Source organism: Spermophilus citellus (genome assembly GCF_964194105.1).
Source record: "Spermophilus citellus genome assembly, chromosome: 4".
NCBI classification, from domain to species: domain Eukaryota; kingdom Metazoa; phylum Chordata; class Mammalia; order Rodentia; family Sciuridae; genus Spermophilus; species Spermophilus citellus.
The window spans coordinates 195,416,727-195,441,541 of NC_138185.1; the positions used below are offsets into that span (position 1 = coordinate 195,416,727).

Sequence of the window (24,815 nt, forward strand, 5' to 3'; positions counted from 1 at the left end):
ATCCATTTACCTGAAAATGTCATGATTTCACTCTTTTTTAAGGCTGAGTAATATTCCACTGTGTATATATACCACATTTTCTTTATTTATTCATCTGTTGAAGGGCATCTAGGTTGATTCCATAGTTTGGCTATTGTAAAATGAGCTGCAATTAACATCGATGTGGCTGTGTCACTGTATGCTGATTTTAAGTCCTTTGGGTATAAACCAAGGAGTGGGATAGCTGGGTCAAATGGTGGTTCCATTTCAAGTTTTCTGAGGAATTTCCATACTGCTTTCCACAACGGTTGCAACAATTTGCATTCTTACCTGCAATATATGAGTGTCCCCCACATCCTTGCCAACCTTTATTATTGTTTGTATTTTTGATAATTGCCATTCTGACTGGACTGAGATAAAATCTTGGAGTAGTTTTGATTTGCATTTCTCTAATTGCTAGAGATGTTGAACATTTTTTCATGTATTTATTGATCAACTGAATGTTTTCTTCAGTGAAATGTCTATTCATTTTCTTAGCCCATTTATTGATTATTTTCTTGGTGTTAAGTTTTTTGAGTTCTTTATATATCCTAGAGATTAATGCTTTATCAGAGGTGCATGTGGTAACATTTTCTCTCATTCTATTGACTCTCTTCACATTATTGATTGTTTCCTTTGCTGAGAAGAAGCTTTTTAGTTTGAATATCTCATTATTGATTCTTGATTTTATTTCTTGTGGTTTAGCTGTGTTGTTAAGGAAGTCAGTTCCTAAGCCAAAACGGTAAAGATTTGGGCCTACTTTTTATTCTATTAGCCTTAGGTTCTCTATTATAGTGCCTAATCTTTGGTCCATTTTAAGTTGAGTTTTGTTCAGGGTGAGAGATAGAGATTTGATTTCATATTGCTATCTATGGATTTCCAATTTTTCCAATACCATTTGTTGAAGAGGCTATCTTTTGATGTCTTTGTCTAGTATAAAGTAATTGTATTTATGTGGGTTTGTCTCTGTGTATTCTATTCTGTACCATTGGTCTATGTGTCTGTTTTGGTGCCAATACCATGCCATCTTTGTTATTATAGCTTTGGAGACTCTTAGCAATGGAGAAATGAAAAAGGCAACCAGCTTGAGTTTGCATAACAGACCTTACTAAACAACCATCTACCATACATTTCCTAGTCACCTTCCCACACCCCATCCTCACCAGCTCAAAGCCCTTTTTTCTGTGTCTTCTCACTTCCACCCAGTTTTCTTTGTTAATGTGTTATAAAATCTCCCAGGTTAACTGCTTCTTTGGGTTTTCATTTCTTAAGAGGCTCTTCATGTTTGTATAAAAATATTAATAAATAAAATTTGTATGCCTATTCTCCTGTTTAATCTGACTTTTGTTAGTATAACTTACAGGGTACCAGTCCTAGAATATGGGAGGGTAGAGGAAGAAGATATTTTCTTCTCCCTGTAATAAACTTAAGTTTCAATTTTGAAGTCCAATCCATCAACAAATAATATTAGGTCAGGGTTCTCATCAGAGTCACTAACAAATCTGATTAAGATACAGGATGTTCCCTAACTGAGGTAAGACAATCATGAGGTTCTCCTTTTTCTGGTAGGGGCAGGAGAGTGGCAGATTCAGGCCATGGAAACTGTAAATAGTAATGTGAGAAGGAGAAATTAACAGGCTTTTCTTTTTCTTTTTTTCTTTTTCCAGGACTGGGGATTGAACCCTCACACATGCTATACCCCAGCCTCTTTTTTTTTTTTTTTTTAAAGAGAGAGTGAGAGAGGGAGAGAGAGAGAGAGAGAGAGAGAGAGAGAGAGAGAGAGAGAGAGAATTTTTTTTTAATATTTATTTTTTAGTTCTCGGCGGACACAACATCTTTGGTATGTGGTGCTGAGGATCGAACCCGGGCCGCACGCATGCCAGGCGAGCGCGCTACCGCTTGAGCCACATCTCCAGCCCATACCCCAGCCTCTTAACAACAAGTTTTCTGAAACCTCCTTCACATCCTTAAAAAAAAAAAAATCATAAAATGCCAGACCCCTTTTGATGCCATTTTTGGGGCACTTATTCTGAGCAACTAGAATTCTTGTTTTCTTCCTGATGGCCATCCTCATTTAGGCTCAAATAAACTCTTTGTTCCCACAACTTGCCTTTTAGGTTGATAGTGGTTTTTGATGGTTCCTCATAAAGTTGAATTAAAACTTTGAGGGCTTGTTAGATTGTCATGCAGAGATAGATTAACTTTTTTTTTTTTTTTTGTAGTTTAGGGACACCTAGGAAGGAGGCTGTTAAAGACATTTATAGGAGTTGCAGGGGGCCTATTCATATCTGTGGTTCTGAGATCTTGATGGGCCAACTCCCTAAAATTATTTCAGCAATGGGAAGGTGCCTAAAGAATGGCCACTTTAGTGCAACTATGCCCAGTGTCTTGGTGCCATTAAAATCAGTTAAGGCCTGAATACACGGAACATAAATCCCTTGAATGATGAAGTGCTTAAATTGTTGTTCAGGAACCGGCTTTTTAAGAATGGACATATGCAGCAGAAACCAGCTCATCTGATCAATGACCTTTGGATGTCACAAGCTCAAAATCCTCCCTAGAACACAATTAACACCCCTAGAAAGAAACACATGGAAGAAATATGTGATTGTGAAGAGGCACAATGATTGCACAGTAAAGTTTTTTCTTTTTGCAAAAAAAAAAAAAACAGTGCTAGGGTATTGGCTTCTACATGCACCAGGCTCATCGTTGCTCCATATCAGGGTCCATCTGACTAATCATACCATATGGCACCCTTTGGCAAGACCTATGCCTTGTTTATCTCTGAGCCCACTGTTTAAGGAATGAATGAACAAATTCTAATTTGACTCAATTCTCACCTACAGGATCAGTGGTCCTTGTGGTTACAGACTGCCAACTACCATCAGTGCCCCAGAGCAGGGTGGAGAGTGGTGGGTAGTTGCCAGAACTGGGCGAGCTTACATAAAGGATTTCTCTCTGTTTAGGAACTCTCCCCCTTTCTTCCTTGGATATAGAATCTGTAGCTGAGAGCAGATAGCTGACTCTGTCTCCCTTTCCTACTCAGGAGAGATACTGTTGGGAGATGTGGAATTCTGTCCAAATAGCTTCAGGACTCTGTAGAGAGAGGGCTTCCCTCTCCACGATCACCTTATGTGCCCTTTGTTATCTCCAACTGCTGGGGATTGAACCTAGGGCCTCATACATGCTAGGCAAATGCTCTACCACTGAACTATACCCTCAGCCCTGTATCAACAGATTATTAACAAAAGGGCTATTTGATAAAATGTCAGGCAAGGAAGTCACAAGAACTTTGTTGGGGTGTGCAAGGTTTGAGTTCCAGCACTATAGTGGCTGTCTGTTGCTCCTTGTGAATAAGCAGACAAATGAAGTTCACATAGTAGAAAGAGTCCCATGGTGAAGATTCACTCCACAGCAACCCTGGAAAGGGGTTGGTCTGGGTGGTTCCTTAGCCTCTTTCCTCACAATGTCCTTGTTTTTATCTGAATAGAGCCCAAGATGCTCCTCCCACTTTTCTTGGAAGCCAAACCCTTTTGCAATCTATATAAGGTTGACCACGCAGGGTTTGAGTGATTGCAGAAACTGGCCTTCCACTCTGTCAGGGAGCCCGACTTGGAGATCAGGTAGGTGACCTAAGAGGTGGTCTCAGGAGAGGCTTCTGCTTGAGGGTCAGAGAGATGGGAGCCAAGATGGGTGATGCTTGTGCTGACACTAGAAATCAAAAAACTTGAGCCAGGCAAATATTAGCTGGGGCAGAGGGACCAAGTGGAGCTTGGGGAGGGGCTGTGGGAGCAGGCAGGTGCAAAGAACACATGGGGCTGGAAAAGAAAGGACCCCCAAGTTGCGGGAGATAAGCATCTCTCTTTGGAATACAATGGAATCCCTTTATGAGGCCAGTGTCAGGCACAGGACTGAGTTTCCCTTGTGTTATAAGGCAACAAGGCTCTGTCAGTCATGGTCCTGGGTGTCATGTGATAATGCAGGAATATAATTTGACTCACAGTTTATTCAAAAATGATTTTCTGAATCAAAAAATGATTTTCTGAAGAGCTACTTGAGCTCTGGGTACAAATGTATTTTATTTTTCAAATGTATTTTAGATGAAAGAAACTCTGGAATTCAAACAGTACTGGCAAAATTTGGGGTGGTATCATAGATCACCACCTAGAGGGGAGGATGGCCCCTCTCTAGTGAGTGGGAGTAAAACACACTTGGAAAGTGTGTGTGTGTGTGAGAGAGAGAGAGAGAGAGGGAGAGAGAGAGGGAGAGACTGACTTACTGTGTGGAAAATCTCTCAAGAAAAGGGATGTCTTACTGTCTGACCTGAAAGGGAGACTGTGCACCAAGGGAGCAGCAGGGGGTAGCTGGAGTTCTCTTTCTGAGGTCGTCATCTTCTTTCTCCTTTCCCCGGTTAGGATCTCTCAGGCAGTGAGGCCACCATGGCTCTGGAGAAGTCCCTCATCCTGTTCCCACTGTTAGTCTTGGTGCTGCTGGTGCTGGAGTGGATCCCTCCCACCCTGGGCAAGGAATCCGCAGCCAAGAAGTTCCAGCGGCAGCACATGGACTCCACTGGTTCCTTAAGCCCCAGCCCCACCTACTGCAATGAAATGATGAGGCGCCGGAACATGACAAAGGGCCACTGCAAGCCTGTGAACACCTTTGTGCACGAGTCTCTGGAAGATGTTCAAGCTGTCTGCACCCAGGAAAATGTCACATGCAAGAACGGGCAGACCAACTGCTTCCAGAGCAGATCCAACATGCACATCACAGACTGCCGCCTGACCGGGGGCTCCAAGTACCCCAATTGTTCATACAAGACCAGCCAGAAAGAAAGGCAAATCATCGTGGCCTGTGAGGGAAACCCGTCTGTGCCTGTCCACTTCGATGCTTCTGTAGAGGGGTCCGCTTAAGTCCAGAGCAAGGGGATGCCAACCTCCCCATGACCTATCCTTGGGACGCTTGCCTCTCCCTTTTTCCTTCCTTGCTCTAAAAGAAATAACTCCAATTAGGGCTCCCATCCAACACACAGATGAGTCTTATTCCTGCACAACTTTGGGGGTGAGGAGTGGTTTGTGGCTCCAGATTAATTCCTTACCATTTCTTCCAATAAAACATAGTTGCAAATCACCTGATTTCTGAAGTGTCTTATCCAGGTACGGTTTCTGTGGTTACTTTTCAGCTAGAGCTAAGAACTAAATCTGACTAGTCATTGATGAGAAGCAAACGAAGTAATTAAATACCTTCCCTTCTGACTCTTGGATTTCAGTGGCCAGAGAAAATTCCTTTCCTTGTAGATTCCTTGATGCCAAGTGCAAAACTGCTAAGTATTTTAAGTAAAAAGGAGCTACAGGCTGGGACACTCTCATGCTGGGTGAACAGACAGAGGGTCAAGCTCAAACACAGTAATTCTATGGCACAGAAGGAAGGACAGTGTGATGGCAGGAAGACTCTGCTTAGCCTCAGGGTGTAGAGGAGGAGTTTATGAAATTATCATCTCAAAAGTTTTCATTAGTCTTTTTGTTGAGAGAGCTATTATTGAGACAGAAAAATGGCTCTCTCTCTCTCTCTTACCTGAAAAGTCAGAACCTTAAAAGGTAGAAGTGGAAGGGACTTTGGAAGTCATGGAGTTGAAGAATAACAAGTATTTCAGCCTGTGAACCAACCCTAATGGAGGTACCTGCCTAGAATGCTGTAGAAAAACATTCTAAACAGGACTGTAGTTGAACCACAGTCTCTATTGGAGGCACCAGAGAAGTTATCATGGATGTACTGCACACTGACTATCCCTGACATAATGTGACCTTCACCTTTTAAGGGATTTGTTCATGACCCACTAGTAGTGGCCCAGCTGGGATTGGAACCCAGGTTCCTGGCCTCCCTGGCATTATTCTTTCTGCTGCTGGAGTCTAACTCAGGAAGAAACAGACATTAACTTTGCTAAATGCTATGGAGTGGTGGCTCTTCTACATATTTCCAGTATTCTTGGCCCTCACAGTTCTTAACAATGGTCCCTTAGAGCCATTCAAAGGACTAGAGTAAGCTTCTGTCTTCTCTTAATCATTACATTTAATTCTCTATTTAATGTTGCATCTGGTTTTAGACAGGGTCATAGAACTAAAGGCCCTACTTGCCACTGCTGGGACCAGTTGTGTCATTGCTATTATATGCTATACTTGTAGATGTTGGAAGTTATTGTGATTTTTCTTGTATAGAGTGAACTCTTAGCCCCGAGGTCTCTGAAGGAGGAAGAAGACCTGCAGGTATAAAGGAGCCATGGTAGTGAGGTAGTGGAGAATCTCAATATTATGAATGAGAATTGGGGAGGAAAGAGGAAATTTCAAGTTTCTAAATATGTTTCCTTTAATCAACTTTTTTCTTAAGCTCATCTCGCTCTTGTTTCCAGCTCCAGTTTTCCTTCCCTTTAGTCCTAAGAGAATACTTCTGTGGAGCTTTTAAGAACACTTGGGTTTTTGCTGCCTACATACCTCCACCTTCACTAACTGGCTTCCAGGCTCCCCATACCTTCCCGGCTAGAGGAAAGCTGGGGTTCCCATCTGGGGAATGAAATGATAGGTGAAGATGGTGGTCCAGGTGCAGAATGTGCAGCTAGGAAACTCCATGGGGAGGGAAAATTCCTGAACAGGAGGACACAGGGAGGAGAGGCTGCACCTTATGCTGAGCGCCAGGCACAGCCACAGAGAGAAACAGCTTAGTTGTCCAGGAAAAAATCAGGCATCACTGTTGAGTGGGAGACAATTGCCCCTCTGTGAATAGAAGAGCACCAGCTCTTTCCAGGAGATTCACCAATGTAGACTGATTTTAAAGTGGAGGAACTAACATGTTAAGATGGTATCTGCTTGAAGGCAGAAGAGCCATGTCCAGGGAGTCTTCTGAGGACAGTGTGACTGTTTCTCCAAACCAAATGAACTTTTGTAATTCTATATTTTCAGTGAACAGGAGCTATTTGAATGTGCCCCCCAAAGTACATATGTTGAAAACTGAATTCCCAATACAACAGTGTTGAAAGAGGTAAATAGGTCATGAGGGTTCTGCTCTGATGAAATGGATTAAAGCCATATCATGGAGTGCATTCATTATATAAAGGAGTTCAACCCTCTCTTGCTCTCTGGTGCTGTTTTGCTCTCTACTTTCTGCCGTGGGGTGATAGGGCAAGAAGGCCCTCACCAGCTGGGGCCCTTCAGTCTCCGACTTCCCATCTCCAGAACTGTGAGCCAAATACATTTCTGTTCATTTTAAGTTCCTCAGTCTCAGGTGTTGTGTTATAGCAGCACGAATTAGACCAAGACAAGAGGTAAACACATCTCCTCCTTACTCCTGGCAACTTTAAGAATATTGACAAAATTATAGAATTTTCTGTCTCTTCTGATTGGCTGATCATCCCTCTTAAGACTCCTGCTTATTTCTATGGTAAATTCTGCCGGGGGCCAGCCCCGGCGGGGTCCAGGGAGTCCCGAAGGAGGAGTGGCGTCGGCGAAATGATGAGACAGGAGTCGTTCCCTTTGAGCAATCTTCAGAGAGAGAGCTAAAACAGCTTTTCTCTGGGTCCCCTTTTTATTACAATTTTTCTCATCATTATAGATTCACAATACGTCATTGATTATATAACTTAAAACTTTGCCAAGACATGACATTTCCTTAACCATGATTGAGAGCACACCGATCTACATTCTTCCAGGATATGACCCCCAGCCATACAATCATCAAAGTACAGATTCATCAATAAAACATGTCACCAATTTACATCCTTCAGATTTTCCCAAGATTTACTATTTTTCCCAAGATGTTATTTCCTTATTAACTAATGTCAAACTACGTAACCAGACTCTAAGTCTCCTAATTAATCATTAACCTAAAGTACACCTGCACTTTATTTTTAATCTAAAATTCCCATCTAAAAAAGTCCCTTTAAATCTTATATTTAAAATGTCCTAAAGTTTATGAATCATCCTTAAAGCATATCAGAAACTTATATAACTAAAGACTTAATAATTTCTAAACTTAAGAATCTAAATAATATTTTTAACATTATTCTAAAACTGTGTCTTATAAAGCTATTTTAATTAATTCCTAAATTTATTCTCATAAAACTGGTTGAGCTGCTTTCTCAGAGAGTTTCTTTTGTTTCTCAGTCAAGGTACACTAGTTCTCAAAGAATTTGTTTCTCAGTCAAGGTACGCTAGTTCTCAAAGAGTTTGTTTCTCAGTCAAGGTGTACTAGTTCTCAAAGAGTTTGTTTTTCAGAGGATGATTGTTGTCTGTTATTAGGTTTGTCCACAATGTACTAAGATAGAAGAATAGCCTTTTATTTTGTCCTTGATATGCTGAGGGGTGGGTAGCAGAACAGCTTCCAAGGCATGAACTACCTGTTCTGTTCTAGCCATCTGAAATTTAATTGTTTGGCATTTAACATACTCATGCCTCCTGTGAGAAACATAAGCATGAAAATGCAAAGTCCCAATTACATAAAAAAGGGTCTCATGGTTTCGGTTACCCACCAACCAGTGTGGCTTTGCCAGCATTCATCCTCACTGTGACCCTGTCAAGACAGTGGGAGAGCGGCTTTGCCAACACTTTTTCTCACTGTGACCCTGTCAAGACAGTGAGTGGGGGATCGCCTTCACCAAAATTCTTCCTTTAATTCCAGCATCCAGTAGCTCCCCAGATCCACACTCCCCCACATCAAAACAGATCCATCCTCTATATGTGATGAGTCCTTCACTCAGAAGAGTAAATGGTCATTGCCTCTGGTGCTTTCTTTCCACATGCCACTTCCATCAGTATCTGCACCCTGAGATTTCTCCCTGTGAAAGGAGAGGCTGCTCCCAGTCCCCACATTTGCTTCTTTAGGCTGATTCAGATCTCATGGAGCAAGTGGGAATGTTTAGGGGGCTCTGAATTGAAGTATCCATGGTGGAAAGGTGACTTCAGTATTGCTTTGGGGAATTGATCATGAAGATGACAAAGCTCTTGTCACATACATAATGCATGACTCATGATGGGGGTCCTAAATAGAAAATACATAATGAAGGTGTGCCTCCCTAAGACTAAGACTAACCAGGGGCACACTTCCATTGTGCCTCTGCAAATCATTCAATATGTTTTGGTATATTTGGGATTTCTTTGTGGCTTTCAGGAAGTGTAGGATCTTTCCCCTTCGGGTTTAGCTTCCTTCCCATTCCCTTGTTATAAACAAAACACACTTTATTTTTTAGAGCAGTATTAGATTCCCATGCTGATTAGGCCATGATTGCCTTCATAATCAACAGTAAATGAGTAGTTAATTTGAATGGATAGAGTTTGTTATACTAGTAAGCATAGGGGTTATATTTTAAAGCTCATAGCACCCATATGCTATTATTCTCTAGTTTCTCCTTGCTACAAGTTTGGGAAGGGCCTCTACCCAGGGTCTGTTTCCTTTTCTTTCCACCTTCTGAGTCTGCATGTTGTGGATAATTGGGCCAGGGTCCCTGGCTTAATTCTACCTCCACTATCAACTCCCTGTGCTCCTGAGCCAAGGCCATGCAGCTCCCTAGTCTATAGCTCCTAATCCAGGGGTTGAGGCTTGATAATCTCAAAGTCCCTTTATACTTATGATTAGTGGCATGTAGTTATATATGATCACTCATTTCTAATAAAGTCGCCTCATCGAGATCTGGTTTAGTTCAGAGTGCTCTTCTCACCACAAAGCCACTTTAGAGGACTGATCATCCTAGCAGATTTCAAATACCCTGTCAGAGCAGATTTTCCTCAGTCCACTTTAGACAGTTATGGCAACTAACCTCCGCAGGGCCCATAGTCCTTCCTGGTCCCCCAGAACCCATAGGGAGTTTGGTTTGGCTCAGAGCTCTCAGGGAGAGGCTGATGTGGAGGTGAGATCAGCGCAGCAATGAGAAAGTTCAGGTGTGGGGTCAGGAATTCCCTGGGCTTTATTGAGGACATGTCCAAAGAAGGTGCAGGACTGGGCCTTGCTTCAGATCAGCATGGCAGCCTTTCATCTTCACCTCCCCTTCCTCTCCCACAGACACCACCAAATGACTATTTAAGGGTAGACCTGGGGTTGTATAATATAGGGACACAATCTGCATGGGAACGTGTGTGTGCACACTACTGGATATGCCTGAGATCGTGTCTGTAGACTTGTGGAATCAAGGAACATCCTTCTGGGAATGGCCTTTTGTGATCTGACTAAAACATCTTCATCTTAAAGAAAGGTAAAGCAACGGCTAGGTATGGTGGCGCATATCTGTGACGCCAGGGACTTGGGACGCCGAGGCAGGAGAATCACAAGTTTGAGGACAGCCTCAGAAACTTAGTGAGAAACTTTCTCAAAATAAAATATAAATTAAAAAATATAAAAGGCTGAGAATGTAGCTTAGTGGTAAAGTATCCCTGGGTTCCATGCCCAGTACCAAAAAATCCAAAAACAAAACAAAACAAAAACCCACAAAAAACAAAAGTAAAACCAAGAATGGAAGAAAGAAAACCAAAACCAGGTCTGTTGATTCTGAGAATGTGTGCTTTTATGCCTTCTCCAAGTTCTCTTTCTCCAAGTTCTCTCCTTCCTTTTTTTCATTTTAAAAAATTATCTTAGAGTAAAACTGAGTGTTTAGTATACAATGTGATTTTTAACCACTTCCACAATCAGAAACAGAACAATCCCCTCACCTCAAAAATCTCCTTTGCTGTCTCTTTGTAGTCATTCCCTCCTTCTGCTTCTGTTGCTTAGTAACCACTGATGTGTTTTCCTTCACCGTATTTTTTTTCTTTTTGAAATGTCAGGCAGATAGAATTGCAGAGTATAAATCTTTTCATAATTCCTTCGAAATCCATCCAAGAGGTTGAATGTATGAATAGTTTGTTTTTCTTTATATTCCAGGATGCTGCACAACTTGATTATCCATTTACCAACTAAAGAACATTTCACCTCTTTCCACTCTGTGTGATTATGGAGAGAACGGCTGTAAACATTTCTCCTCTTTTCCTTCCTTTTTTCCATCTTCCTTTTTGGTACTGGGAATTGAATGCAGGGGTGCTTTATCTTTAAGCTACACCTCAAGCCTTTTTTATTTTTTGAGACAGGGTCTTGCTAAATTGCTGAGGCTACCCCCAAACTTGTGATCCTCTTGCCTCAGCCTCCCAAATCGCTGGGATTACAGGCACCAACAAGGTAGTCTTTTCAACAAATGGTGTTGGAGCAAATGAACACCCCTCTCTACCAGACTTCCAGCCCTTGAATCTTCCTTCTCCTGCCCACTCTTCCCCCAGAGGCAGCTCTCTCTCTGGAGAGACCTATGAGAACGAGGCCAGGACCACCTCCACTGTGGTCTTAGCTTCCTCAGAACCAAGCACCTTGATGCAGCTGAGGAAGAACAGTTTGAATCTACTCTTGAGGCAGAAGATGAAACAACTGTTGAGTCAGAGTGGTGTGGGGACAGGGACCCAGGCAAATCCTTATGGGAGATGGGAGATAGGAGAGAGCTATGTTATATAAAGAAAATCATTAACCTTTGTATATTGACACTGTTCATTGTTTATTTTTACCCTTATGCAATGTCATCAAGACACGGACATACACTGCACTCCATTTCCCTTTGAAGTTGTAAAATCATAGCATTAAATATCTGTATATCAATTTTTGGTGACCCATCAGAGATGCAACAGAGCACAGTTGGGAATCACTACAAAATGAACTTGGAGCCAGGTGTGGTGGTGCCTGCCTCCAACCCTAGCAACTCAGGAGGTTGAGGCAGGAGGATCACAAGTTGGAAACTTAGCAAGAACTTGTCTCAATTAAAAAATAAAAAGGGCTAGGATGTAGCTCAGTGGTAAAATACCCCTGGGTCCAATCCATAGTACTTTCACTTCATTGCTTGGAAGCTATTTAATATTTATAAAATGAAGATAATAACACTCATAAAAATTTGTGTATAAATTAATTAAAACAGGTCATATAACCACTTTGAATAGAGCTCAGCAAAGAGTAGACATTTATTGATTGCTACACTCAAATATTTCTTGAAAAGCTACTAGTGCCAAGCATTATGGTAGGAAATAAAGCTCTAACCATGCAGTTAATATACGTTTTATGAAACTCACATACGATACAGTGAGGATAGCTTGTCTTTGCTTCAGTGACTGAGGCTGTGGCTAGATGAGTCAAAGTCTGGGAGCCTGAAATACTCGAAGGTTCTTTCATCCACATGCTAAGTGGCTGATGCTGGCTGAGACTGGTGCAGGGCCTGTTGACTAGAATATCTATGCAAGACCTTGCCAGAGGGCATAGGTTTCCTCACAATGGGAGGATTGGTCCAAGAGTATGTGTCCCAAGATTTGAGAGGGAGAGAGCTGCAGCCCTATCACCTTCTACCCCCTAGCCATAGAAGTCTGGCAGTGTCACTTTCAATGCATTCTGTTCATTAAAGTGAGTTTCTAAAGCTAAACCACACTCACAGGAAGGAAGCATAGACCTATCTTTTGATAGAATGGCAACATCACACCATAAAAATAAGAGAATGGGGCTGGGGATATAGCTCAGTTGGTAGAGTGCATGCCTTGCATGCACAAGGCCCTGGGTTCGATCCCCACACCACACACACACACACACACACACACACACACACAAGACAGAGAGAGAGAGAGAGAGAGAGAGAGAGAGAGAGAGAGAGAGAGAATGGAATATGTTGGTGGTGTGGACATGGAAAGTACAATGTTCTATGCTTAGTGTGAAGAAAACATTGCAGTGTTTGGTGAAACTGAAAATGTGAAAATGTGTATGGCTTGGAAATTCCACCTCTAGATATATACCTTAGTGAAAAATTTCCACATGTGCATATAGAAAAAATGTGCAAAAGTTTTCACTGCCACATTGGTTGTTTCAGTTGACTTTGGTTGAGTGAGAATTTGGAAATTCTCCAATTAATAAATAAATGATAGTAAAGAAACAAAAAATATTTTAATATTGATGAACCTTAAAAAATGAGTGAAAAAAGCAAGTTAAGGAATGATGTCTACCATATGATACTACTTGTACAAATGTATTTGTGTGCTGGGAATTTAACCCTGGGCCTAACATATCTAAGGCAAGTGATGTACCACTGAACTACATCCCCAGTACAAAAATTTACTTTTAAAGTGCACACTGAAACACTTTACTTTGTTTATGAAAGTGTTGAACATGAAGTAAAATTATAAAAACAGGACTGGATGCACTCCTAACGTGTGATTTCATGTAAGAAAATGAAGAGCAAATTTACTCATTTTTTTAAATGAAAATTTTAATATTATTATTTAGAATGCTATCTATGGCTTTGTATTTCTCAATATTCATTTTTGAAATATAATCACCTTTTAAAAAATATAATGAGCCCAGGAGACGGGAAAAGGTAAAAGACTTCATAAAACCCATTGAGAAGTGTCAAGAGCTCTAAAAGAATTCCTGTTCCTCTGAGCTGCTGCCTCTTACTTATGAGGTTCTTGAGCCCTGCTGCCTTCCCATACCTGCGGTTTCTTGGCAACGCTTCCAATATGGACAAACAGTACTTTGTGTTTATTAGCACTATCTAGATAGGATGGTATCTTTTTTTTCCAAATAATTTTTAGTTATAGGTGGACACAATATCTTTATTTTTATGTGGTGCTGAGGATCAAACCCAGTGCCTCATGCGTGCTAGGCATGCGCTCTACCTCTGAGCCTCAACCCCAGCCCTAGGATGGCATCTTTTAAAAGAATTTTACAGATTAAGAAGATGACTTAAAGAAACACCAATCACAATATCAAGAAAATAGAATTAGTTTTAGATTTTAAAATTCAGACAAAACTAATTGAAATATTCGTCTAACACGGGAAGGAAAAATGGAAGAGTATCAACTCTCTTTTACTGCCCCACAATGTCTAATTCAATATAAAGCCTCCTCTATTCTTTGAGATACAATGTTATCTGATCTGATGTTCAAACTCTGTTTCTACAGCTTGTGTAGGGAAATGTATTGAATTGTGTGCTTAGTCCTTACTCTTTTTCTCTGGGAATTGTGGCTTCTATAACCATGGCTAACCCTCCAGGAAACCAGGCCTCTCCCCAGGAAAATATGAAGGAGTTGAGTGCCTCATGGGCTGGGGCAGGGGGAGGAGAAAACCTGAAGGGGAGAAGCCGCATGGGAGCCCACCAGGGTTTTAGGGCAAGCACTGCCAGCCCAGGCTGACTGTAAGGGGTGCAAAAAAAATAACTTGTTTTTTACATATGCCTAGGCATTTCTCTGGTGTTCAATCTTCACATTTGGGGAAATGAAACTCAGCCCTTATTGATTCTCATTACCGGGTGCATCAACTGTGGCCATTGCAGGGAAACAGCAAATGTTGAGAAAGATATTCCAAGTAGCAAGGGTTTCTGAAGAGTGGACCAGGGTAAAGAGCCCACTTGCCAAGTTGAAAGGGCAATTCTCTCTAGCCCTCTCTTCTGCAGGGTCCACAAAAAAACTTCCTGGAAGCTATTTTGTGCAATGGGACTCTGTCTGAGTGGTCATTATGATTTGATTTAGGTGGCCAATCAGAACTTTTTTACATATATATGTAAAAGATAATTAGCAAGTGAAATGGAGAAGGATGACCGTCTATTTCCATGTGAAATAGAAAAGAGGAAATGGTATGCTGTAAAAAAAAAACTGAGAAAATGTACAAAAAGGAACATTAATGAGAGACAGCTGAAGGTCAAATATTTTCCAGTCTTCATACCTCTGCTTTCCAGAAGTCTTTGTTCAAAATTTTAGGCCTGCTAGATCTCTTCTAGCCACCTGCCTTAGCCACAGCCGGAGTGCAAGATCCATGGAACAGCCTAGTAGACCAAGAGTCTGTAAACCTTTTCTGTAAGTGGCCAGAAAGTCAATATTTTACTTTTGTAAGACAAATAGGGCCTTTTACTCCCTCACCCCTCCTTCTCGTCCTTATAAAAATATGAAAACCATTCTGCTCCAGACGGTGCAAAATAGGTTAGTGGCTAGATGTCCATACACTGTTGTTTGCCTATGCTGGGTCTAAAGTGGTTCCCAATTCTGGCTGCTTATTACAATTACAAGGGAATTTTAAAAAAGAAAAAGAAGAAAGAAAGAAAGAAAGAAAGAAAGAAAGAAAGAAAGAAAGAAAGAAAGAAAGAAAGAAAGGAGGGAGGGAGGGAGGGAGGGAGGGAGGGAGGGAAAATCTAGTAGTGACCAGGTCCCATCCCCAGAAATTCATTGAATTGTCCATTAAATGTTCATCCAATTGATTTAATAGGATTCATGTATTGCTATTTGTTTTTATCAGCTTTTTCATTGCTGTGACCAAAGTACCCAATGAGAACAACTTAAAGGAGGAAAAGTTTATTTGGGGCTCACAGCATCAGAGGTCGCAGTCCATAGGTGGCCAATTCCATTGCTCTGGGACCAAGATAAGGCAGCACATCACAGGGAAAGAGCTCAGCAGAGGAAAGCTTATGGTGGAATCAGGAGAGAGAGAGAGAGAGAAAGAGAGAGAGAGAGAGAGAGAGAGAGAGAGAGAGAGAGAGGAGTCACGTGAAGAATATCCTTCCCAGGTTATACCCTGAGTGACTAACCTCCTCTAGCCACACCCCACCTGCCTACAGTTTCCACCCTGTCAGTCCATTCAAACTAGGATGGACTGATTAGGTTACAGTTCTTACTATCTAATTGCTTTGCCTCTAAACATTGCTTCATTAATACAGGAGCTTTGGGGAGACATCTCATATTCAGTCCATAATGTTATTTTTCTAAAATCTCCCGGGTGAATATAAAGCGAAGCCAGAGTTAAGAAGGGCTGGAACATTTGCTGTAATCATTTTTGGGCTTTGCTTACTTTGAGATCATCTCAAAGGACTGGTGATTTAAGTGAATCTAGGGACACAGCTAAATGAACTTCTGTGTAGCCAATCATCTTTACTCTTCTACAATATATAAATCTATGCAGGAAATAAGCAAATCTAAAGAGTTCCATCTTAGTTATTTCACATTTTAGAACTAACACCTTCTAAGAGTTTGGGCATAATAGATTGTTCAAAAGTTAGTTTTGTTTTTGCCCCCTCCTTGATAAGAGACCCAAAATGACAACGGTTGTTGGTGGGGATGGGAGGCTGCGAAAGATTAGATATTGTTGGCTGTAAATCTCCAAAAGATGGTACTTGTGTTTTATTTCTTTTAAATATTTATTTTTTAGTTGTAGTTGGACACAATACCTTCATTCTTTTTTATGTGGTGCTGAGGATCGAACCCAGGGCCTCACATGTGCTAGGCGAGCGCTCTACCACTGAGCCACAACCCCAGCCCCTTGTGTTTTATTTTTCATCTATTGTTGGAACATATTTGCAGTATTTTTATTGTCACAGAAAAAAAATCCAATGTAGACCTCAAAATTTATTTCACTAATTTTAACTAACATTTCATGTTCCCTAACATTTCTAAAAGCCCCAAAACTTGAGCAGCACATATGTATCCAAGCCATGAAGTGTTTTTAATGTATAAACAATAGTGTGAGCACTGGATGTGGTGGCACATGCCTATAATCCAGCAGCATGGGAGGCTGAGGCAGGAGGATCACAGGTTCAAAGCCAGCCTTAACTTAGTCAGGTTATAAGCAATTTAGTGAGACCCTGTCTCAAAATAAAATGTAAAAAGGGCTGGGAATGTGACTCAATGGTAAAGCTCTGCTGGGTTCAATCTCCAGTACAAAAAAACAAAAACAAAAACAAACAATAGTGTGAGCAATTAGGTGTTTGATACTGGGAAGTTCAATTTTTTAGTAGGTTTATTTTCTTCAAGAATCTCTAGAAAGTTCCAGGTAATGCTGATATGGGACATAAATCCATTCTGATTACTGCTCAGACCAACACATATTATCTGAATATCTTTTCTTATAAATGATTCTTCTTTTCCTATACTGGTTAACATGAGCACAGAACCTTTCCTCTACTCCCTCATAGACTTTACTGGGGGACTATAAAATATATATAGTCAAGACAGTTTAAAGCTGAATACTACTAAAATCCACTGTGTTAGAGGACTTGGGTCCCTCTGTGGGTTTCCCTACTGGGTACCCAGCTTCTTTGGTGCTGTGTTTCCCTGGCCTGATAATCTCTTCACAATGGGGGGGGGGGCTCCTTGTACATTCATCATCCAAGAAATCCAGGTTCCTGAAACCTGAAACATCTTACTCCATACTTTGGTCCTAAACCACAATTTTACATACGGCCTAAAGGAAAGTGAGCTCACTTAACACATCTATTAAAGTAACTGTGTGGTTGGAAAGAATCATTCTATACCAAAAGTAATTCTTACACTTTTAACTACTTCTGTAAGTGATTTTTCCAATCTCCATGGTCTTGGCTGCTACTAAAACACTGATCACTCTACAAAGCATTTCTAACATACTTGGCTCCCTAGTCTGGTACCTTACTTTGGAGGTTGTTGAGGAACTGAAGGTCCCTTTGTGTATGTGACCTAAGACCTTAATTCTTAATCTGAACAAATTTCTAATACCAATCCTTCAGTTTCCAAATTCAGATTCAATTCTTAAACCCAATGTTTCCGTGATATTTTGGTATTTAGGTAAGCCTAGAAGGGTTTTTATATTCCAGTGCCTTTTTATCTTGATCTATGCTTTATTTTTGCTTAGTCCAAAAGATACTACTGATACCTTATATTTAAAATATTGCCCAATTGAATGTAAAAACAAATAGAAAAGATCAAAGAAACCCTCAGTCACCGATGTTAAAATCTATGTGCAAATCGTCACCTCTCTCTGAGGGATCAGTACCACTTCCTAATAAGCATAGACAATGATTTCAAGGGAATATGTGAAATCATGAGCAGTTTGAAGGGGTGGAGGATTTCTTGCTCTCAAGTCCCAAAGACACAGGGGCAAGGGAAGTGGTAGAGGCCCCAAGGAGGCTTCATAGGTGGCCTGGGACCTAAGACCAAAATAGTTCTTCTTTGAATCCTGGCAGGCAGTGATTTGAACGGGTATAAAAACACCTTCACACTCATCAGAATGCAGCAAGAGTGGTTTTTATTGCTGTGAATGTAGTTTTATAAAGTTTGGAAAAAGTCCCAAGGTAGTCCCAAGGCCTACAGCCTGGATGATGCTTTGCCCTCTTCCTTATTAGTCTTCTCTCAAAACAGACAGAACTCCAAAGCAGAAAAAAATCCTATTTCTTTTTGTCCCAACTCTAGTCTGGTATCCTAGATACTCAAATTCTTCCAACACCTTCCTTCTCTTCCATGGATACAAGAAAATCAACAAAAGAATAGACAAAGCAGAAGAAACTTTAAGAGAACCTGTGTCCAATGAGAGGAAAGTGAGCAAAACCTTAGATGAGCTTATCCAAGTGTACAGGAACCAACTGATAGGGAGGGTCACTCTTCTGAGGGGGGTCACAGGCAACAACGAAGAATCTGTATTCTTCAGTATCACTGTAGCGACAGTGAGGATACTTCCCTGCAGTGAGTTTGCATTTGGTCATGTTAACAGGCTTTGCACTCTGGTGGCAATTGTTCTGGCCATTCTTGCAAATGATGTGGGGCATATTGCAGGCAACAGCTACATTCTGAAAAGAGTCATGAAGGAAGGTGTTTTCAGGCTTACAATGCTGAGTATAATTGTTGACACCATCCATGGCCCTGTTGCATTGGAGAAGACCTGGCTGTATGTGCTGGATTTCAAACCAATGAGCCTTGGTGAGCCTCTCAGGCAAAGCACAAAGTGGGCACACTGTGCTCCATAGTCCCAGCAGCATCAGGAGGAGAGGAAAGCATCCCAGATTTAGTATCATTATCTTTCCTGTGTAAGAAGAGTGAAGATCATGGTAATAGAAGAAGCAATAAGAGCATAGTTATTAATAACTATTAATCATTCTTATTTAGATTTTTGTTTTGCCTTTTAAGATTTCATAGCTTTAAAAAAAAAAAAAAACTTTCACATCAGGTCTCACAATTCTATGAAGACTCTGAAGCCCAGAGAGGTGAGCAGCCCTTTCTTAGATTGGCTTTTCTCACTCTTCTCTATGACTTGCATTTATGCATTCAACAACTCGCATGTCAGACATCTGATTTTTTACATCTTCCCTTCTGAGATGTTTACCCTTCATCTATAGCTACTTCCTCCCAGCCATGTTCACAGCCCTGTTCACCTCAGCCCTGAGTTTCCTTCTCTTACCAGGTGTTCGAGCTGAAGTTCCTGCTGAGAACAGAGGCAGTGGTTAATCTCAGGCTCACAGGGTCTTGTCTGCTTCTCTTCTCTCAAGTCTGCCAGAGCTGCATATGTGAGGCAGAAGAAGAAATGGTCTGACCCACAGGAAAGAGAAACTAAACCTAAAACTCCTGCACAGTGAAGATGAGACTAGAGACTTCCAAATCTGTCTTGAAAATAGTGTCTTATTACTATTTATAGAGGAAGCAAGCCCACTTTTAAAAACAAGATGATTCAAAACTAAGTTTGAGGAACTGATTCCTTTCTGATATGGGTTTAGTACTTCCTTCTTGATTGGAGGTTTCAGTTTTTTGAAGCTCTTTGCTTTCAGTCTTTTAAGAGAAAATATACCATGTAAACCTGATATAATACCTGCCACATACTTGGTAACATTGTGAATTCCAACAACAGATGCAAATAAATTATTTGTTTATGCATATGTTTACTGGGCCAGATGTCAGGCCTCTCAGATTCAGGGGTTCATGATCTAATAAAAGAGACTGGTGAAGGCTGGGGATGTGGCTCAAGTGGTAGCGCGCTCGTCTCGCATACGTGAGGCACTGGGTTTGATACTCACTACCACCGAAAAATAAATAAGTGAAATAAAGGCATGCTGTCTATCTACAACTAAAAGTTAATTTTTTAAAAAAAGAGACAGGTGAATAGTCAAGTATAGTACAAGTTGATAAGAATAAATAACATTTACAGTGTGATGGGGGACATTAAAGGGGATGTGGGGAGAGAGTAGAAGGAAAGGCATCTAAATTGAATTTTGAGGAATAATTAGAAGTTAGGCAAAAAGAGTAGCAAGGGAGAAGACTGTGAAAAGGAAAAAAAAATACCCATAAGCATGAAAAAGGACAAATTGAGGATATTTGCCTTTAAATCTGTTCTTTTTCTTTCCACTGGTGCTATATAATACCCTTATTCTGAAGCTCATTATCTCATGAAAGGCTTGTATAAACTTCCCACATGGACTGACTGTAGTGGCACATGCCTGTAATCCCAGCAACTCAGGAGCCTGAGGCAGGAGGATCCCAAGTTCGAGGCCAGCCTGGGCAACTTAGAGAGACTCTGCCTCAAAATAAAAAGCTTCAAACCAGGAAATGTAGCTCACCAGTAAAGTGCCTGTTATGGTTTAGATTAGGCCATGTACAAAATAATGCAAGAACATTTAGAGGTGAAACGATTGGTGTTGGGGTCTGATCTCCTGAAGTCATGAAGAGTACACCCTGAAGAATCTGAACATGGAGTTTCTTTTTATTAGCTGAAGCCTCATAGCAGGACAGCAATAACTCCTCACGATTGGCTAATTCTTGTGGGACACGATGACCCTTCTGATTAAGGAGAAAAATAAGGCACTAACTGTTCTACCTGCTATGTACTTGAGGTCTGTTTCCTGGCATTTTATGCGAACATATCATGTTTTGTCACTGGGAAAAATGTTTCCTTAGTACTAGCAAACAAGTTAGTGTTTTCAAAAATGTTATGTCATAGTTAAGATTTAACCTCACACTACCCTATAAAAGATGTGCTGTGCAAGAACAAAGTGGTCCGCAGCTTTGCAGGCTCCCAGCTTCCTCTAGTAAACAAATTGTCGATTTTAGGACTCAGAGACTTCATGCATAATTGCAGGACCTAATACTCAGCAGTAGTTCATTTGCAGCGGATTAGGTTATGAGAGTCTTAACCTAATCAGTGCATTACTCCTCTGATAGGGATTAACTGAGTGGTGATTGTAGGCAGGTAGGGTGGGTCATAGTCGTGCGCCTTTGGGGTATATATTTAGTGAGCTGAGCTTGGTCTCTGTTTCCCAGTGCCGTGTTTCCAGCAGCTTTCCTCAGCTACACACTCTGCCATGCTGTTCTACTCGTCTCATGCCCAGAGCTATGGAGTTGGCCATTTATGCCCTGAGACTTCTGAAACCATGTGTGCCAAAAGAAATTTTTCCGCCTTTAATTGTTCTTGTCAGGCTTTACGGTCACAGAAGTGAAACAGCTGACTCAAATAGTGCTCCCGGGTGTAAGGTCAGGCACTGGTGACCAAAGGAGGCAGATTAAAAGCTGCTGAACGAGGCTTTATTGAGATTGTCTCCCAGGCGAGACCCTCCAGGCCAACAGAGTGGTCCAGGGAATCACTCATGGCCCAGCTGGACTGGAATTTTCATTGAGCTTAAGGCAGGAAGGGAGGAAATGGCTTGAGACAGGAAGGGAGGAAAGAAAGGGCTTGGGACAGGAAAGGTAGGTTTTAAGAGTCCCTTGTCCTACTGGGGTTGGTCGGGGGAGCTTGCTGAGATCCAGGATTGGTCAGGAGACCCTGCTGATTGACAGGTGGTTCTGTCAGCACCTGATTGGTGGTTCTCACGTGTGGGTTGCCTGATGCTTTGTTCCTTAGCCACCTCAAACTGACCCAGCACTGGGTTCAATCCCTAGGATCAAATCAAATAAAAATCTTCCTACATGGACTCCCAGCTTCGAGACATGTTTCCTTCTAATCCACTGTACACATTGCCTCTAGATTAGTCGTCTTTGAGGGTACTTATAGTAGTACAACACTCTTGTCCAATGCTTTTCCTGTAGAAAAATATTTATCTACAGGAAAATAAGACTGTTTATGGTTTACCTACAGTGAAGACACAAGGTTACAAGGTTGCAGGACACAAGGTTAATATATAAAAGTTAATTGTTTTATTAAGCACCAGCAATGAACAATTTGAAATTGAAAACACATACCATTTACATTGCAAAAAGAAAAGGGATATACTTAGTTTTAAGTGTAACAAAATAAAAAGATTGATATGAGAAAAAATATAAAAATCTGATGAAAGACATCAAAAGAAATAAATAAACATGTAGACATCCCATATTCATGGATAGGAAGAGTCAATATGCTTATGATGGCTGGGGTTGGTGGTGCATGCCTGTAATTGCAGCAGCTTGGGAGGTTGAGGCAGGAAGATCATGAGTTCAAAGCCAGCCTCAGCAAAAACGAGGCGCTAAGCAACTGAGACTCTGTCTCTAAATAAAATACAAAATAGGGCTGGGATGTGGCTCAATGGTCGAGTGCCCCTGAGTTCAATCCCTGGTACTTACAAGGAAAAAAAAAATTCTCATGATGTTACTTCCTCTCAACTCAATCCATACATTAAGCATCATCGCAGTCAGTATCTCAGAAAGTTATCTTGAGGATAATACCAAGATATTATTGGAGTTTATCTGAAAAGGCAAAGATCCAGAATGTCAACACAATGCTGGAAAAGAAGCAAAAAGAAGATTAACAGCACCCAACTTCAAAATACTATACACCTAGAGTAATTAGTCAGCTGTCTGTTACCGTAAAAGCAAAGCAAAACAAGACCAAACCCTGAAATAATCAACTTAGAAAGAGGCCAGTTTTATTTAGGCCCCCTCAGTGACTTGCCATGTTATCTCAAGCCAGGGGTGGCAATATACTAATTATTCTTGACTCTATTTTTCTTCTACACTGTTTGAATCACCATCTATCTGCTAATCCTTTGATCAAAATATTTATAGAGGGGCTGGAGATGTAACTCAGTAGTAGAGCACTCATCTAGCAGGCATGAGGTCCTGGGTTGAATCCCCACTACCACAAAACCAAAAATATTTATAGAGTTTCTTTCTTCTTCTTCCTCCTGTCCTCCCCGTGCCTCCCCCCGCCTTCTTTTTTATTTTTTGGTCCTAAAGATTGAACCTAGGGCCTCCTGCAAGCACTCCACCAGTGAACTACATCCTCACCCATTTTTATTTTTTATTTTGAGACAGGTCTTCTTAAACTGCTTAGGGCCTCTGTAAATTGCCCAGGAGCTTGCCATTCTGGGATTATAGTCGTGTGTGTGCCACCAAACCCAGCTGAACTGATTTCTTTTTCAAAAACAACAAACACAGGAGAATCTCTCAAAGCATAAATAAATTATCCTTTTGTAAGGGAAATTTACACTTAACAAAGAAAATCTCCACTTCTACTGGTGTCTTCCTCTGTGTACCAGAAAGAGAAGGATGTCTATGAACCACAACAAGCTCTTCTCAATGGAAAGCAGCATAGCAGGTTTTTTCCTCATTTACCATTCTTTTCTTGCATATCTTGCCTCTTCACCACCTTTTTTCTTTGTCTTAGGTGAAAAGGAAATAGTAAGTGTTAGGAAGTGAGTCAGCTATGAGCTGGGAGCAGGGAAAGGACTAGGAAGGGCAACTGAAACCCACAGGGAGCCTCATTGCCTTAGAAAGCCCTGACGTGATGAGGGCTCTTGTCACTCTTCTCTCTGAGAGAACCTATTCTCGCCCTCAAGGATGTCCCTCTTTCCTTTCTTCCATCTCCCTTCCCTTATAACAATCATTGCTCTTCTTTTACTAAGTCTCATGTCTTGAGCAAGAACACAAGAATCCAGGTTGGGGGTCTCTTTGAGTGCTGCTGCTGGGGCTCTGCTGCGCTGGCTGGTCTCCTCTGCAACAGTAGACATTAAGGGGAGTTCCCCTCTGCCCTCTGGGTTTCCACAATTGAATCTGCTGAAATAAACTGATAATAGATTCATAATAAGGGAGAAGTTTATTTGTATGAGGTGCATGGGAGAACCACACAAAACAGTGATAACAGGAAGGACTTTACAGCTCTCAGTATCCAACTAAAACTCAGAAGGCAGATTAGCAGGGGAAATGTGCCGCAGTCTGGCTGGGCACAAAATCACGAGCCACCACACACCTTGTAGATTCAAACAGCAACTCTTTATTCCCGAACTCACACCGGCAGTCTACACACATTCTGGGCAAATCCAAGTTCTGAGCAAAATCCACGTACTCCCCCAGGCTCTTATCAGCAGGATACGTCCTATTCCCAGCAGGGTACACCTTAAACCTGGAACTGCCCTAAATCCAAGGCCCTAAACCCAAGGAGCGGGATACTCCCTAAAACCTGATCAGCCCTAAACCCAGATCCGCCCTAAACCCAGATCCGCCCTGGTCCTTGAGCAAGGTCACCTTACTCAAGCATACATGCAATGTCACTGCAAATGACCTGGGTCCAAAGGCAAGCCCATTCATTCCTACTTGGCAATGGCCCTCAGCAGAAATGAGTTTTACTTTGTGGATAATGGAGGATAACAACTTCTTTCTCAAATCTCCAATTTCAGGGGTTGAGGGGTACAGAAAGTTATAAGAGAGGATTCATCTCAGGGATGCAAGGATACTTCCACATATGGAAATCAATAAATGTAATTCATCACATAAATTGACTTAAAGACAAGAACCATATATTTATCTCAATAGATGCAGAAAAAGTATTTGACAAAATACAGCATCCATCTATGTTTAAAATACTAGAAAAAAATAGGAATAGAAAGAACACTGTGAGCCAGGGGTGGTGGTACACACCTGTAACCCCAGCAGCTCCAGAGGCTAAGCCAAGAGGAGTTCAAAGCCAGCCTCAGCAATACAAAGCACTAAGCAACTCAGTGAGACTCTGTCTCTAAAATAAAAATACAAAAATAGGGCTGGGGATGTGGCTCAGTGGTTGAGTGCCCCTGAGTTCAATCCCTG

At 41.3% G+C, this 24,815-nt stretch overlaps 2 protein-coding genes across 2 annotated transcripts; one reads left to right on the forward strand and one right to left on the reverse strand.

The window, feature by feature from the left end:
• Positions 1-3,574: 3,574 nt before the first annotated feature.
• On the forward strand, positions 3,575-5,116 carry RNASE1 (ribonuclease A family member 1, pancreatic). The gene is made up of 2 exons (XM_081293239.1): positions 3,575-3,645; positions 4,434-5,116. The coding sequence occupies exon 2, from the start codon at positions 4,458-4,460 to the stop codon at positions 4,926-4,928; it is 471 nt and encodes a 156-aa protein (XP_081149365.1). The 5' UTR covers positions 3,575-3,645; positions 4,434-4,457; the 3' UTR covers positions 4,929-5,116.
• A 13,029-nt stretch (positions 5,117-18,145) lies between these two features.
• On the reverse strand, positions 18,146-23,397 carry RNASE6 (ribonuclease A family member 6). The gene is made up of 4 exons (XM_081291489.1): positions 23,349-23,397; positions 22,359-22,481; positions 19,234-19,331; positions 18,146-18,858 (listed from the first exon to the last, which is right to left on the reverse strand). The coding sequence occupies exon 4, from the start codon at positions 18,848-18,850 to the stop codon at positions 18,389-18,391; it is 462 nt and encodes a 153-aa protein (XP_081147615.1). The 5' UTR covers positions 18,851-18,858; positions 19,234-19,331; positions 22,359-22,481; positions 23,349-23,397; the 3' UTR covers positions 18,146-18,388.
• Positions 23,398-24,815: the final 1,418 nt, after the last annotated feature.